The sequence below is a fragment of the Mercenaria mercenaria genome, chromosome 5 (genome assembly GCF_021730395.1).
Source record: "Mercenaria mercenaria strain notata chromosome 5, MADL_Memer_1, whole genome shotgun sequence".
NCBI lineage: Eukaryota > Metazoa > Mollusca > Bivalvia > Venerida > Veneridae > Mercenaria > Mercenaria mercenaria.
Window position 1 is genome coordinate 27,619,843 of NC_069365.1, and position 17,780 is coordinate 27,637,622.

Here is a 17,780-nt window from a genome sequence, read left to right on the forward strand (position 1 = left end):
ACTGACCGTTCCAAGGCGGTGCCCCACTGTGTTCCTGTATGTGTTTGTTTTGTCCTTTTGTGTTTTTCATTTTTTTTTGTGTGTGGTGTGCGATGGTTGTTCGTGTGTGTCTTTGGGGAGGCTGCGTTTTTTGAACGTGGCTTTCCCTGATATTCTTCCTTGTTTTTAACAGTTAATGGCACTGTCCCAATTGACAGATGGACAAGTACATTATAGAAATTTAGAAGGGAAAGGGTTAACATAAAGCAATGCACACTAGAGTCTTTTAATTTTTGGATATCCTTCAGTTTACAGCTATGATCAGTCTTCCCGAATCTCTATCGAAAGCTGACAAGTTGAAAAGACTGGAAAACATAATCGATCTGCTGCAGTTAGGAAAATGTAAGAATACAGGTAAGAGGAATCATTGCCATCGACATGAATTAAACCTAACAAATTATAACTATAACGATACAAGGAATTTGTTTGACACCAGCTAAACATTATTCTGATCTTGAAGCATATTATATGAAGATTAAAAATCATAAAACAAGGCAAGACGAAACTGTGAATGAGATCTTATTACAGAATCAAATGCTGGAACTTCTTTAATGAAAAACTGTGCAAAGTAAATAGAATTGATGCACAATTTACACAGCAGGCGAATAAGATTTAAAAACAATGTGTCCCTATATGAAATGCGAATAATACGTCAGAACTGAAATAGTAACGGTTAGCAGTTATCACATCAAAGATGTCGATGGTATGGATTATATCATTTTTGTTTAACTGATCAGCGCAATATTTTACAAATTTAAGTTTTGCTAGTGCTAAGCACTTTTTATTGTAAGCAACGGGTTCTGTAAAATCTGTGTTGTGAATTTATATGTATAGTTTCCTTGCAGTGATAGGTGGCATATTTCTCAAAGGTCTTTCTGGTGGTGAGAAGAAAAGAGTCAGTATAGCAAGAGCACTGCTCACAGATCCTAAGATTCTCTTACTTGATGTAAGTAAAATAACATAACAAGAACATTTTTCACTAGCGTTGATATTTCCCTTACTAAGTATATAAATATATCACATACCCTGTTTTTACTCTTACAAGATGTCAGTATATCAATACAATGTATATAGCAAATACACTGATCACATACCATGTTTTAATTATTACTTTATATAAGTATATCGGCATACAGCAAGCGCACTGTTCATATACTTGATATATTATAACTTACATATCCTGAATTACTTTTATTTGATGTGAGTTATATTAGCATAGTAGGCACATGGAGATTTTGGGTGCACTAGATACTAGGTTAAATCATCATTGCAAGTACACTTGCCCTCTACCTTCATGCAAGTAAGGCTGATACTTTCTGTAATTTGTGTTAGTACAGAGCAAGGTTTCTGCTTACACGTTACTTCAAAGATGTATATCAGGGTAACAAGTAAGATCCCGAGACCTCTTACTTAACAATAGTTCAGGATCAGTACAAGTACACTGCTCACAGATCCCGAAACCCCTTACTTAATGATAGTTCAGGATTAGTACAAGTACACTGCTCACTGATCCCGACATCCCTTACTTAATGATAGTTCAGGATAAGTACAAGTACACTGCTCACAGATCCAGAGACCCCTTACTTCATGATAGTTCAGGATGAGTACAAGTACACTGCTTAGATATCCTGAGACCGATTACTTAATGATATTTCAGGATTAGTACAAGTACACTAGTCACAGATCCAAATGTTCTCTTGGACATTTGTAAAGTCATACGGTCGTAGCAAGACAGTTTACGTGTCATACAAAAAACGCTCCATTGTTTAGATATAAATGATATCACAAGTTAAATTGTCATTACAGCACGAATATTTACAAAGCAATGGACAATATATAAATTCTATATGTATATACACAAATGTTTCACTATAGCCGTTCTAAAGGTAATACAACTGCCTCGATAGCCTAGTGGTAGAGTGTCCGCTTCGAGTGCGGGAGGTCGTGGGTTCGATCCTCGGCCGCGTCATACCAAAGACGTCAAACATGGTAACAGTAACTCCCTTGCTTGACGCTCAGTATTAAAAGGGAACTGGCCTCTTCTCTCATACCCTCGTGGCGATGGATTCCATCAGATATGAGGTGTCGAGAGTGATTAATATAAGTTGTAGAACTTCCTTCACAATCGACCTAAAATAAATTATGTATAAACTAAAGGTAATACATAAAAACTTGACACATATGAAACTAAAGCTCTTATCCCATTTATTTCTCTATAAAATCAATCGTTGATACTATATTTTTAAAGTTGAAGTTTGTTGTTTGAATATTGCTACTTTATATATCCAAACGTTCCATAAGACCGTCTCGCTTCGCCATAATCACTAGTTTTCTGAGGGAATATGATTGTGTTATAAAGTCAATAGCCGAAGTTCTTCGGATCAAAGAAAAGAAAACAGTATCAGAATTGCATATAATATATTTTGGAATCAAATTTTACCGCAGCTGTTTTAGTTTTAGATGTTTTTGCTTGTTATCACACAGGAACCGACATCTGGCCTTGACTCTAGTATGGCGTTACAGATTGTTAGACAGCTGAAGGCTCTGGCTAGCGAGTACAACAAGACTGTCATAGTAACTATTCATCAGCCTTCCAGTCAAGTGTACCACATGTTTGATAGCTTGCTTTTATTGTCCCAAGGAAAGGTAGAGTATTCTGGAAAAAAATTGTTTTATTGGTCGCATATTCTGTGCGGATGCTTTGCTCTTTGCTCTAACATGTATCTATTAAATCTTTTACCTGATGTGTTAGTGGCGCTATTATATGAATTTGTTTTATTTCTCAGGTTGTCTATAATGGAAGTGCACATCGAGAGCCACTGAATTCTCTTGAACGTTCAGGATACAAATGTGACCCACTGTATAATCCAGCTGACTTTATAAGTAATTTCTTTCAAATACTGTTTGTTTGTACTTTTCTAAAATATTTAAGTTTCCACACAGTTTTGTACTTTGTATCAGACACCAAAATTATGATAATACTGTTACAATTCTTTGCATCATTAAATATCTAAACGCAAAAATCATGTTATACGCATATATTGTGAGGTAGACATATATGATTATAACGGAGTGGAAAGACTATAGCACTACTCATCAGAAAAACTAAAGCATCGGAAAGGAAATACGGACTTTAATGTAAAGGCTATATTCAAAGGTTTATCATATGTTCACTGTATATTCTTTCAGTGGATGTTCTGAGTTCAGATGGTTCTGAAATAGATAAATTAGTCAAGAGCAGAGAGCTGTAAGTATTTAAATTAATGGTGTATTTATATTGATTATTTGTTGTTCTATGTCTACATATATATGGAATGGATTCCATGACCAAAATTGACTATAAAAATAAAAAACAATGATTACAAGTACAGGGGACTATTTACGACCGCCACATCGCATTTTAAACCTGCAGAATAAAAATGATATATTGGTTAACTTTTCAAACTGAGATTCCTGTGGGTTTAGTAATTATAAAATTATTTCAAAAAATGAACTGAAGCATTTGTTATTGAACAATACTTGAAGTTACACAGTGCATGGGAAATTAGCGTAATCCTCAATTCATAGATATTAAACTGTACCAAATAAACTGTCAAAATGTATGTAACATATAATGACTTATCTACATCTGTATACAAATACTGAACAAATTAAAGTGAATTTTCCGATGATGTTCACGAGACATTTTCAGATATACGACATCAACAGTCGTTCCAAGGCTGTAAATAGATAAAATTGCGAGCAAAATATAGAATTAAAATAGAATTAAAGCCTTATTCAAAGATGTTTGGTTTTCACCCGTTTCATATGCAAGCAAAATTACTACCTCCAGAGTATTTAAACCAAGACTCGAGTTACTTTTACCCCAAATCCAATTTTAATTCGAATTAAATTGATAATAGTTTCAAAATCAAATGTACCTGCTTCATTAAATTCGTACAAACAATATAAATAACTGACAGCTGGAACAACTGATACGGGGACTGGAAACAGGCATTTATCTTATCTGATGCTGTCGTCCAATCGAAGCGTATGCCGTAGGTTATTCTGCTATTACTCAAACACTTACGCCTTACAGTTAAACTCGTCCTTTCAGTGAAAATCTGGGAAAGCATTTGTTGAATTTTTTGTTGAAAACAAAAGTTCTGCCATGAAATTATTGCCTGCATCTGTTTTTAAATGGAATATATCTACATTAATGTTACTTTTCGCCCTGTGAAAATGGCTAAATCTAGACTTGTCTTACCCAGAGAGAAAGATGTCGTTTTTTACATGATATTTGCCTTGTTGATTCAGAGTATTTAGAATAAAACAATTAGGACATATTTTAATGAAAATAGCAAGTCAAAACTGTAAACTGTTGCCTGAAAATATTTGTTTATGATATTGCTCTGTTCTTCACCATTTAAATGCGTGTTAAACCTAGATGATTTTCTGCAGTTTTATCTAAAAGTTCGGAATACTAAATGTAACTTCGTTGTCGGCCTTTTTAAAAAAAATATTGTTATTTTAATTTAAATACATTGTATTTTTCACACATCAGTTTTAAGATTAAATTTATTAAACTAATTTTTGGAGTTTAAACAACAATTTCGTTTGAAACGTTCCCTACGTTCAAGAAGAATGTTTGTTTCTGTATGTAGAAATCTGACATTATAAACAATAATTATAATTATGGCTCTACAAGATTAAGCAAAGTGTCAGCTTTCTGTTATTTTCCATTTTTTTTTATTCAAATCCAACAAAAATCGGCCCTTTGATAAAGGTTTGAAGTTACGTGGTAAAATATTTCTTCAGGGAAGTGAGCTCGAGTTAATTCATAATAATTAAGCATATCACCACATGCAGTTGCATGCTGTTTTTGCTTCAGAATCCCTTTAGATCAATCTCTGATCATCTAATTATCGCCACTTAACATGTGACTGGTAAACCCTTTGAACAATAAGTGTTATAGCTCCATGATTAACATGAGGTAATATGCTAATTACGCGATAATCGATAGTGGCGAAAACAAAATATCGATCGCTAACGTCTGGTCGATATTTACAGGTATGGACGACAGCATAGTACAGATAAATGTATTGATTTATACGGAGTTTCTACTCCCCGTATTAGACCTTCCTGCTGACAGATAAAATATGGGCTCCTATCGGGTATATTATTTGCATATAACACTAAAGTTCATATAGAACCAAAATCAGGTCAGTATTTCGAAATGTTTGCATATTTCATATATACTGCATTCAGCCTCATTTAAACACTGGTAAACATGTTTACGACATACATCTTAAGTATTATCTAACAATTCTGTCCCAATACTTCGGCGCTCTGCAGCTAACGTGCTTCCTAGCTACTGTTTCCTTTCTCCCCCATAAGTGTTGCAGGCAACAAGGTTTAATGATATAAACGTATTGACATACAATTGTTGCTAGATATTCTTATAAATAACCAAAAAATATTGTGCAGAAGGTAGTAAACCGTTGCAACAGTTTTCAGATGATGCAGAAAATTAACATTCTGCTTGCATTTTTACCAATATCTATAACTTTTATTTTTACCCACTTACATTTTTCATTCAATATATACATTCTATGTCACATTCTGTCTTGATGGAAATGAACATGTGGAAAAATTTCACTCAAAGATTTCTTTTATCTTATCCAATGTGTAGTTAATTTAACTTCATGCAATATAGTATAAATTTCAGGTTAAATATACCTAGATAATTTTCCGAAAGTATGAAAGTACAATACAAGATGTCCTATAGAGGGGATTTCGAAATTTGAAATATCGGTTTGAAATGGCTGTAAGAATATCTAAATTCAATAAAGGTCTCCTTTGTTAGTACAGCGCCCGCAAAATATTTTGGGTAATGTAGTGAAACAGACATATAAATATTTTCATTTTCAACCTGCACGAAGGCCATTCTAAAGATAATGGCAATCGCGCGCTACCGTAGAAGTCTGACACACAAGAAACTCGTATTTTACATGGATGATACATTATTCCTTTAAACTCTTGTACAATTTTATTTTTAAAAAAAAAAATGTTGGAAAGTTTCATAGACATTTAGTATTGTATTATGTATAGTCATATACAGTAAACAAAATAGATGAAGCTATTAAAAGCAAACACTTATCTGAAATAAGAGCGTGCATTAAAGTACGTTGTGTTTTAGAAATACCTGCAAGGCAGATACTCTGTGAACTGCATACTTCATACTGGAATTTGCAGCATCAGAGAAAACTATTTACAACTGATGAAACAGTCCTTAACGAGCGGACTCGTCCTGACAGGCCCCAAAACAGCAGTGACATCAAAGAACAGTGCTGCTATAAGACGTTTGATTGAACACGATGTTTGAGAAAACGTCTTTTCTTGAGAACTCATAAGATTCTCATCAAGCACTTTGGTTTAAGAAAGGTTACTGCCCGATGATTGCCTCACATGTTAATCGAGAAGCAAAAGGACAAAAGGGTCAAATATGCTAACAGAACGCTGATAAAGTTTCCAATTTAAATTACCGTACAATGTCACAGCACCTAACAGGTGATGAGACGTTAATATACGTTGGCGACAGACAGTTGCTGCGAAAAGGTTACCGTAGACGAGTAATTGCAAAAATAACTAAAAGTCCAGCTTCTTTTACTTAATGGGTACTGTTGTACAAATCACTACACTTTCAGCAAAGTAAAACAGCAAAGTAAAACACTTGTTTTATAGAAACAAAACACTGATGGCTGGGCGCAAATATATTTCGAATAATGCACTTGGCAAATATATATCTCGAATAATGCACTTTCGGGGGATATTGTTTAAATTTACGTAAGACCATATCGGGGGAGACTTCTCTGCAGCGTTCACCTCTTGGATTTCTCGATTGCGGAAGTGTGTTAGTTAGGGATAAACTGAATTTGAAGACTGTATACAGACTTTGTACGATCGTCAGTACTTTTAGAATGACCATCGAATAATATATATTTCAAAATACTAACAAAGCTGTTCAACATATTTGTGTTCGAATCTCATTTAGTTAATAAAAGTGAAAAACATATCCATCACAAAGCAAATCTTACTTGTTATTTTCTCATTTTATGTACATAATGAAGAAAGATCAGCTGGATCTTGATTTTGATAATTACTATGTGCAAGTTTATTTCATGTGTTCGAATTTTCTTTATCTTCAGTGCCGAAGAAGAAGCTGTAAACCGAAACTCAACAATATCCATTCATAAAGATGGCCTGAGCACGATATCGACAACAATGAGGCGTAGGTATTAAGTCTTCAGAGCAATATCAAATGTTAAATGCAGTGATGACACAATTTAAAGGATTTGACATTCGCAACATACGTTTTTTTCACATATATATGGAATTTATGGCATAATGCAGGCGCGGAAGGATATGATTTTTATCTCAAATTAATGGCAAAGGTAATGCACAGAAGGTTTAAATGTTCGTTGTAAGGACTTAAACGAATGCTCTTGTGACGAGGATGTACACATTTTTAAAACTAGAGTTTATGGTACAAGCAATGAGTAACATAATGTGTGTCTATATTGTATTATAGGAATGAGGCCGGTTTTGTAAAAATGTGCTTCCGTGATGTAGTTGAAAACAGTCCATAGTAAATAGATTCTTTTTATCTCATTTGTGAGCAGTGTAAAAAGTGCTTTAATCACACTTTGTTAATGGCCACTCTCTGCATGTCATGAGACAATTTGCTAAGTTTCTGAACGAATCGCGCCTACAGATGTCAACAACAATATGGCGTCCGACTTATAACAACCATTAAGGTACAGATACATTAAGTAGTGAAATGGTAGGGTAGTTATGGATTCAGATAGTTCACAGATTTTTGTGCTGAAATCACATGAAAGATTGAAAGATATATGCTTGATAATAAGGGTTTCTTATGATACAGAATTTGTCATTGGAAATTGCCTTTTGGTATGCACCGCCAATAAAATTATGAGCTATTTTAACCAAATGTTAACAGTGTGTTTGTCTGACTGAAAATGTTTCTCTTTCATCTAACATAACCTAAATTTTCTTTTGATTTTTATTCAGCACTTACAATATTCAGAACAGAACATTGGACTAAATGTCAAAATTATATATCATATAAGATATGAAAATATACAAGTTACAGTTTTAACCTAGAACAATTTGTAAATAATGTTTTAGTAAACACTGTTACATGTTTAAAACCATTAAATTACAGATTCATCCGGCTCAATGGTATCCATTAAAACACACGACAGTGACTTCAGCATTTCAGAAAAAGAGAAATGGCCAACGGGGTTCGCAATGCAGTTTCGTATGCTTACTTGGAGAAGTTTGAAACAATCAATAAGAACACTGTTACATGTGTACAGTCTCACTGAATTCCTCTTTATGGGAGTTTTAGGTGGTCTATTAATGTTGAATGACTTCAAGACGTTCGGAGATATAAGGGGAGTGGTACGAATTACTGTTCTTAGCCTGTCTTATTTTTCTTCCTATTTGCAGTACGTGAAACAAACCCATTGAATGCGTGTTTCAAGATAAAACAAGTTTAGAATTGAAAGAATATTCTACAAAGATCTGTATAACATTTTATATAATTGAACTCGATACATAGCTGGATATCACATAGGATGACCCGATCGGCTTTAAGATAATGAAAGAGTACCATTACTACAATGCATCATATTTCTGCTTATTTTGTCCGCGTTATACTATTAATACTTACACTTTTAGGATTTTCTTTTATATAAACAAAGAAGGATTTTACCAAGTATTGTCTTGTCGATTAGAACACGTTTTGCAAAATGACCTACTTTTGGTTATTCTGGTTTACTCCCTCATAATTTAAACCGCATTTTATGAATGAAATCACATGATATCACTACTTGGTGTAATTCGAACGTGTTAGAATGGAAATAGACTTTAGTTCTGCGTGCTTTGTTGGCAAATAAAACACGGTTTTGAGTAAAGATGCGTATTAATCTAATCACGAAGGCCGAACATCTTGAATCTAAAAACCATGTCTTTGAGAAAGTTCTATATTACGAAAATGCTGCATAAATCAATTTTGTTGTTTTATAGATATTATTAAGATGATAAAAATTTGGGGAAATTACATAAATGTACTATTTATTTTGAAAGATACCAAATATCGAGCAGCCGTTAGAAATTTGGACTAGTATATCTGTATGCATCACTTCATATGTTGTACACAACAGTAATATATATTCAACTCTTGTTTTAAATCTAATATAGCTTGATAATTTTAACTTGGACATTTTTAATATGTAAACAATAAAATATCGGTAAAACGGATGATTGCTGAGAAATATTCCGAATAAGGGAGGCGCTATACTTTCCTTATGTTGAATAACTGAATATAATATATGCTACTCCTCTTTGAAGTTAATCTTCCAATGACGTCTGGATAAATTGCAGATATTGGTTTCGGACAAGAAATGGTACTATATTGTGCTAATGTGGAATAATAAAAGGGCAGTAACTCAGTGAAAAAATTCTGATCGGAACATGAGGAAAATATGCGATTTTTCTCTTAAAGCTTCCTATGAAGTTTCGCTGAATTCGAGATAGTGGTTGCTGTTGAATACTCCGGACATGAAGTGGTGCTATAGCATAGCAATGTCGAATACTACAAAGGGCAATAACTCAGTGTAGAATTATTTGACCGCAACTTGAGGATAATATATGCATCTCCATTTAAGAGTTAAGCTTCCTAGGAGGTTGTACTTAATTCAAGCCGGTAGTTGCTGAGAAATACTCTTGATAAGAATTGCGGGACGGACGGACAGACGAAGCATCGTCCATATGCTTCCCTCTTCGCGGAGCATACAAGAAGGAAATTGTTGAAAAAGTATACTTGTTCAGCGAACATAAAAACATGTATAACTGAATGATTTCATACCAAAATACATAAAACACTTAATTAGCACAAATATAGTTTTATTTTGTAATGTTTTTGAGTAGTATGCACTTACGACAATGAAATATGTATTTTTATATATTGAAGGCTTTCTACATGGTCTTGATATCTACAGCCTCAACTGCATTTCAAGCCGCGGCAATATGTAAGCTTCTGTCAGCTTGGTAACACATTTATTAAATTTTCTACCTGATAAATACTTTGCAAAATGTCTGTGTGATTCTTCTTGAATTCATTTCATTCAAGACTGATAATAATTACATATTTATGAAACCAATAAAATGCAGTTAAAAGTACATCTTAATATTAACACTCAGTAAGAGTTGCCACAGTTAAAACTTAAACAAACTTTGACTAAAAGGGACAATAGAAAACACTTGTTGCCTTTACACCAACATTGGTAACATGTTTTGGCAAGCCATTTCAAAATTAACTGGTTCTTTTCCCCCATCTCTCACACTACATCTGCCTATGTTTTCATCGGTGCTGGAAAACATAATCTTACATTCTGTGATGTTATGCTTTTCATGTAAAACCTAATTAATTAAATATATTGATAGTTCCATTTGTATCCTTACATTATACGAGGGATATTCGAAATGAATTGCTTATTTCTATCTGGAGACTTCAAATTTCAAGTTAGCCCAAAAGGGCTCATTTCATGCCCTCAAAGTACTCCCTGTGGCTAGAAATGCAAAGTTTCAGCCGATGTATCCACTTCTTGAAGGCGTCACGTTACGCTGATTTGGGCACAGTAATAAGGTACTGATGAATGGCAGATTCAAGTGCCTGTCGGGACTGGTATTTCCGCCCAGCAAGGAATGATTTCAATTTCGGAAACAAAAAGAAATCACATGGGGCAAGGTCTGGGGTATACGGGGGGTGAGGCAAAACAGTTACTTTTTTTTCTTCAAAAACGCCGTAACTATTGCGGAGGTATGAGCGAGGGCATTGTCATGTAGAAGGCGGACATGTCTAAAACCAGTGGCAGGGCGTCGTTTCTGATAGTACTTTTTCAGTTTCTTCAGTACTACGTCTTTGTAGTACTTTCCGGTGATGCTTTGCCCTTTTTCACCGGCACTTTTATTGCGACTCCTTCACCAGAGAAGAAGATTGCATACAAAACCTTCTTTGCACTCAAAGAACGTTTGGCAATTATTGGGCGTTTGCTGTGTTTAGTGGCCCAGATCTTAATGCTAACCTTTCTGACGGGCAAAAAATAATGGACCCAGGTTTCATCACCTGTGACGACATTGGCAAACTGCTTTTTGTCATATTTTGGAAACATTTGAAGCAGCCTTTTGGCCACTTTAACCCGTTGCCTCTTTTGCTCATCAGTCAACAAATGTGGCACCCATCTAGCAGAAATCTTTCTGACTTTCAAATGCTTCTTCAAAATAAGGTGAACCGTTGATAGTGATATGCCTACCTTTCGTGCAATATCACGAACTGTAAATCTGGCATCTCCTTCAATGATTTCCTTTATTTTGGAAACGATTTCTTTACGAGATGCAGATTTTGGCCTACCTGATTTCGGTGCATTTTTGATGGACTCTACACCAGACTCAAATTTCTTTTTCCACCGCCGAACTGTGTCATAAGACACATAAGAAGGTCCATAAGCAGTAGAAAGTTCAGTCATCAGCTGCTTCAAAGAACAACCAAGTTTTGAGCGAGCTTTGATGTAAGCCCGTATTTCATCTTTCTTGTCGACGCTTCTACCAACCATTTTTACTACAGTGGTCAATGATTGCGTGTATTCAAATGGCAAATTTTATGTCTTACACTTAGTCTAACATGTACATTTATACACCGTTGTGTAGGTATTGAATAACCCTATACAGGTAGATATTGGTTTTTATCGTGTCCCACGTGGATATCGAGCTAGAGGACAATAAGCAATTCATATCGAACACTCCTCGTATTTCTCAATTCATAACACTTTATTTTAGTAAATAGTACATGACGTCAAATCAAATCTGAACTCTGCGTTGCTTTTTGCCTTTGAAACGTCATAATGTCTCTCCTGTTAATGGATGTATATTTCTCACAATTATTTAAGTTTACTCCCGCTATTGTAGGAAAATAATGTTAGGAATAATATTCGTTTCATTTCTTATATGTTAAAAAAACACATCAAGATAACGATATTATCGCTGATATTAGGTGTGGATAAGAATATCCAGCAGAGCTTCCTCAATCCCTATAAAATAAACATAGAGCCGGATATCCCCATTTGTATCTACAATCAGTGGTAGAATAATAAATATATTGAGCAGATTCATCTTAATTTTGACCAGAATCATTCAAATGTTCTGATGACGTTTTATAATCTGCACTAATTATTGGAGGCCTTACATAAAATATCGGGAATGTAAGATGAATTGCCTGTTTGATAACCAACTCCAATTTCCATGCAAATATTCTGTGTCCCACACTCAAAATAATTTCGTATTCAAGGTGACAGTCCGTTAAAAATGTATCAGAAACTGATGATCAGTGTTTTGTCACAATTAGTTACTGATCAGCAATTGTGATAAAATCAAGCGGAGGAATGATCAGATGCTCAATCTTTTTGAAAACCAAGAACAGTCAATTAGGTTTTATTTGTTCCTTCCTAAACATTTGTAAATAATATATATACTTTAACCAACGTAACCAGAATTACATTTATCGCTGTTAATTGATTTGATAAAGTCATAATTATTTTGGAACGCTTTTGAGGTAGTTGCGTTACCTTAGGAAAGATAAATTATTAATGTTCATGTCCTGAAATCTGTGATTTTAGACTTCATGTTAGACACTCGTGCGGCAGGAATGAAAATTTCTCTTGGTGCAAATGAGCCCTTTGAAATACAAGTGATCTAATCCCACTTTCAAATTCGTTATGTGAAACACAAACAAGATTTGAAGAGCCCCCCTCCCCACCCCCATCCCACCCTTTACTAATAATACTGTTTCTCCCAAAAATTGCCCTCATTCTTTCGAAGAAGCTGCATGGAAAACTGAAAATAGTTTATTACGTAAATGCAGTACATATATTAAGATATACAATACAAACGATCAGTGCAAAAATATGTTAACTGTACAGAAATTGATCAGGAATATGTTAAAGCAAATTCATACAACTAAAATACCATTTACAAAAATAGCTATAGATGACCGGAACTAATATTTAGATTACAGATACTTTACAATGCTATATAATTGATAAAAATCAACATGGATAGATCATTATTTTAATAGATGTATTTCGTTAACTTGTGGTTTTAACTTTTTCCCAAGCAACATTATTGTTATGATGTGTTTTCACCTGTCATCTTAAACTATGCTTTGCACTGCCAACTATTTTTATTTTACACATACTTTAAGGAACTTTGAATTGGATAACATTTGTTTTATCCATACGTTAATGAACTTTGAATTTGATTATATTTATTTTACCCATACTTTAATGAACTTTGATTTTGATTACATTTTTGGTTCTTTACAGTTCCAGTTGAAATTGAAGTTGTTTCAAGGGAGCGTGCAAGCGGAGCATATCGGTTATCTGCCTATTACTTTTCCAAAATGGCTGGAGAATTACCGTTAACCTTTGCAAAACCTACAATACTTTGCACAGCTATTTATTGGATAGCTCGGCTGAATGGTGTACAGCAATTTTTTATTACGTATTCAATCATTCTACTGAATGTCATCAGTATACAGGTACCGTAGCTGTTCGGTTACATTATTATCAAGGTTTCATATATTATATCTATTTATTGGATAGCTCAGCTGAATGGTGTGCGGGAATATTTTATTACGTATTCAATCATTCTATTGAATACCGTCAGTATACAGGTACCTTAGCTGTTTATTGTCATCATGATCAAGGTTTCATATTAGGCATATATTGTCCTCCTGCTCCCTCGAGCTTTTCGGGGCCTTCGTGGCCGAGTGGATAACGTCGCTGACTTCGAATCACTTACTCTTTACTAATGTGGGTTCGAGCCTCATCCGGAGTGTTGAATTTTTCATGTAAGGAAGCCATCAAGCTGGCTTACGGAAGGTCGATGGTTCTACCCATATGCCCGCTCGTGAAGAAATTATGCATGAAGGGCTCCTTGGGTCTTCCTCCAACATCAAAGCTGGAATGTCGCCGTGTGACCTATAATTGGGTCAGTGCGCTGTTAAACCCACAAAAAATACTCGTTTTTCCTCCATTTTGTAGCTGAACATGCTATGTCGTATTCTCACACTGAGCGTTACGAACAGCTCGTCACTGTCTACTGTGTATGGGATGGTTTTACTTATTAAACAACATATATACATATTTGTGTAATATAATTACTAAAGCTGCGTTACTGAAACGTTTGATTGCTCAGGCGGTAACTATGCAAGTAAAAATTATAGAACATACAAAAGATACGTCGGTTCATATAAATGTTATCTCACGATCCAGCCAGAACAAATTTTTGTGGTGGCAATTGAAAAGAATTATGTGTATGTATTTTACACAGAGCAGAAGGGAAGATTATTACATCTTGGCTTGGCCTCTTTAAACTTGGGGTAGATGTAGGTCAGTCATAAATTACATAAGACAAAAAAGTTAAAATAGAAACGAATTCTAATTACACTTAAAATATTAAAAAGCAAATGTTGAATGACAAATTTTAGCGCGGGATTTGTTTTTTTTTTTACAGAACCAAGTCCTGAATCTCTGCCTACTGCGCTAGCACAGCCAGTCATTGCAGAAATAAACTCTGTTAATCAAATACGATATTTCTATATAATTGTATGACGCAATCAATCCGAAGACTTCCAGTTTAAAATAAACTCGTCAGAAGGTCACGTTGAGACGTTTGTGACGAACTGTAGAACAATTTTTATGTGAATTACCCAGTGTCATTTTTTAATTGATGTAGTTCTAATCTGTTACAAATAAATTCTATTTGTGTTCTCATTGCAACCGAAATTTAAAGCGGCATGCCTCAAGATCGTTCGACAAAAAAAATTATTTAGATATCTTTAAATAAATGCTATATTTCTTAAGAAGGCTTTAAAACTTAATTACTGACTAACTTTATGTTACGGAAACACATGAGAATTTGCTGTTTTTACTACTTTTTACGATGAAAATCGAAAAGCGTTTGTCACGCTTTTACTCCAGGTAAACTGTCTCGATTATAAATAACTATATTTTGAAGTAATTATTCACTACTTCAGCTATAGCGCTATTGGTTACGACGACGGGAAAATGTCTTTATTGCCGCGGCAGTCCGGGGTTCGATTCCCGACGAGGTCATCTTTTTTTCTTGATTTGGATTTTTTAAAATATTTTAGAAACAAAGATTCATATTCTAATGTTCATAATATGACCAAAACTTCAATTTGAAAGAAAGATTATTTTTTAAATAAATCTGGAGGCATGCTGCTTTAAGAGCACTATGAAAAGGCAGTAGTTTATTGAAACATTTTTTTAAGAAACCAAAAAATACGTAGCCAAGTTATTCTTAAATAAAACGGTTTTAAACAGTCCCTGAATACTTGAATACACGATCTAAAATTAGTGTCGTGCACGAAAACGTCAAAATACGTTTTTGAAGACCCGTTGTATAAACGATGATTGCACGAAAACGTCAAAATAGTTTTTTTTTGAAGACCCCTTGTATAAACGGTGATTGCACGAAAACGTAAAAATTCTTTTTTTGAAGACCCCTTGTATAAACGGTGATTGTCTATGAATTACAATGCTTCTGTAGGTGAAACATTTTAGGCCGTTTTTAAATAAATATAATGGTCGGGTATCAGCCGATTGTAGAACATTTCGTATTTAGGAAAATGAATTCTAATGATTTGTTTCGAAGATATTTCTTAACTGGTAAATACACTGTAACTAATGTTCAAATTATTGGTGTGATTTAATATTTCGTCACCACTTTAACTGTTAAATATTATTTTTAATCATTTGTGGTATTTTACATTTTAATTTCAGTGTGTTGGATTTATTGTGAGCATCGTTTTCCCGGACAGACAGCTGAGCACATCAGTTCTTAATGTGGTGTTGCAATTGTCGATGTTGCTATGTGGATTTTTGATACAAAATATCCCTAGCTGGCTAGCCTGGGCAAAATATGTTTCTCACATGTACTACCCGTTCAGTGCATTATGCATAATCTTGTATGAGAACACAGAACCGGTATCGTATGTATTCTTTTTCCATATATATTTAAGTATTTTTTCCGGAGTACACTGCTTAGCGTCAGATATTTCAAAGATTCATAAAGTAAGGCCATGATTTATTTACTATTTCACTCGATTAGCTAAACACCTTTATGCATGCTTTGTTTCGTATTCCAACATGTGGGAGAGACTATCATAGAGAAATGTGATTGACTGATAAAAAACACACAGCATTGATTACGCAATTCTTTTGCACGTCAATGTAAAAGCTACTGATTTTAAATACCTGTATTTTTCCCAAATGATGGACTGCTTATCTGTATAAAACATGTTTGACAAGACCCTTTTACTGGATAATGATTTTAGTGTAATAAATGTCTTGCTTTATGTATTTCTAGTAAAGGGAAACAATTTGACAACCAACACGGTATGGCAGGAGAGTCGAAATACTATTCTTTCAATTTCAGTTGTAACACAACCAGTGTGATAACCTTCAGCAAATGTCTTCAGAACAGTTCAGACTACGTTACGTCTGTAGAAATACTACACGATGTTGGAATTGAACTTCCGGTGTATTGCTACGTTGGAACTATGATACTAATTTGTGTTATGCTGAGAGTAGTTGTATACATTGCATTACGGCTGAAGCGCCCTCGAATCAGTTAACCTTTGTAATACTCTAGTGTCGCACTTGCGGCATAATTTTAGATTGATTCAGTGGTTAATTACTCCTGAAGGATTGTTGTATTCGAGATTGGTCTTTTTCACTTTAAAATAAATCAACTTGATGTTTGACCGGACTATTTCGAGCACGAACAACAACATAGTTATTTGTTACCTTGAGTTGACCGAATTATCCTCCCTGGCAAGAGGGCCTACATTCTTCAAAGTTTTTCTAACTGTGTAACGGATTAGCATTCAAACATTTCACATGTATCTTAATGCAGTACTTACCACAGATGGATGTGTGTAAATGACACATACAATATATTTTACAGTCTTGTAAACATCTATCAGTAAAAATAAGCTGAACTGTACAGAAAAAAGGGTCAGTGATAGGGATTACGTACTTGTAGGAAATTTTATCTATGTTTTAGCTAATTTGCTTTTTACAGTTGTATGTTGCTAATTTTATCTATTCATTGTTGTATCGTTGCTAATTAATCTAAATTTTGTCTGGAATAAAACCTTCCTTAATAATGACAATTTATTAATCAATCAATTAATATTAATTATTAATACAGGATGCTACCGACTTGGGTAAACCTATATTTTGTGTAATATACAATTATACAATTATATATAAATAAACAATTATTATTCTGTTTATGGGGCAAGTGTGTAATTAATCCAATACCCAAGTCCCCTGGGTTAGACCCAAGAGATTCTCTTTCGTACAGGCGTATTGCATTAGCTTCAGTTGTTTACAAACTTTATTACAGTATTTTAAATGATAGGTTAAGTTCTTGGGTAGAAGGTCATGGTAAGCTAGACGATGAACAGGGCGGATTCGTAAAAATCACAGTACTATCCCAGCAGGCACACCAACGTTGAATCAACATTGAACTTCATCGTTGAATTCTGGTTGGGTTTATATTGGATTTTGAAAGTTGAAACAACGTTGAAG

General features: G+C 34.3%; 1 protein-coding gene across 2 annotated transcripts in view; it reads left to right on the forward strand.

The window, feature by feature from the left end:
• LOC123556708 (uncharacterized) overlaps window positions 1-17,482 on the forward strand; it is a 30,896-nt gene extending 13,414 nt beyond the window's left edge. Inside the window, exons 4-14 of one of the 2 annotated variants that reach the window (XM_045347628.2) lie at window positions 288-393; window positions 885-985; window positions 2,524-2,685; window positions 2,826-2,922; window positions 3,229-3,286; window positions 7,227-7,309; window positions 8,264-8,502; window positions 10,076-10,133; window positions 13,482-13,696; window positions 15,966-16,169; window positions 16,621-16,761. In XM_045347628.2, the coding sequence (XP_045203563.2) occupies window positions 288-393; window positions 885-985; window positions 2,524-2,685; window positions 2,826-2,922; window positions 3,229-3,286; window positions 7,227-7,309; window positions 8,264-8,502; window positions 10,076-10,133; window positions 13,482-13,696; window positions 15,966-16,169; window positions 16,621-16,626 (1,329 nt within the window). In that variant the 3' untranslated portion in view covers window positions 16,627-16,761. Of the gene's footprint in view, window positions 1-287; window positions 394-884; window positions 986-2,523; window positions 2,686-2,825; window positions 2,923-3,228; window positions 3,287-7,226; window positions 7,310-8,263; window positions 8,503-10,075; window positions 10,134-13,481; window positions 13,697-15,965; window positions 16,175-16,620 lie in introns of both variants that reach the window. The other variant, XM_045347627.2, reaches the window with a different exon arrangement.
• Window positions 17,483-17,780: the final 298 nt, after the last annotated feature.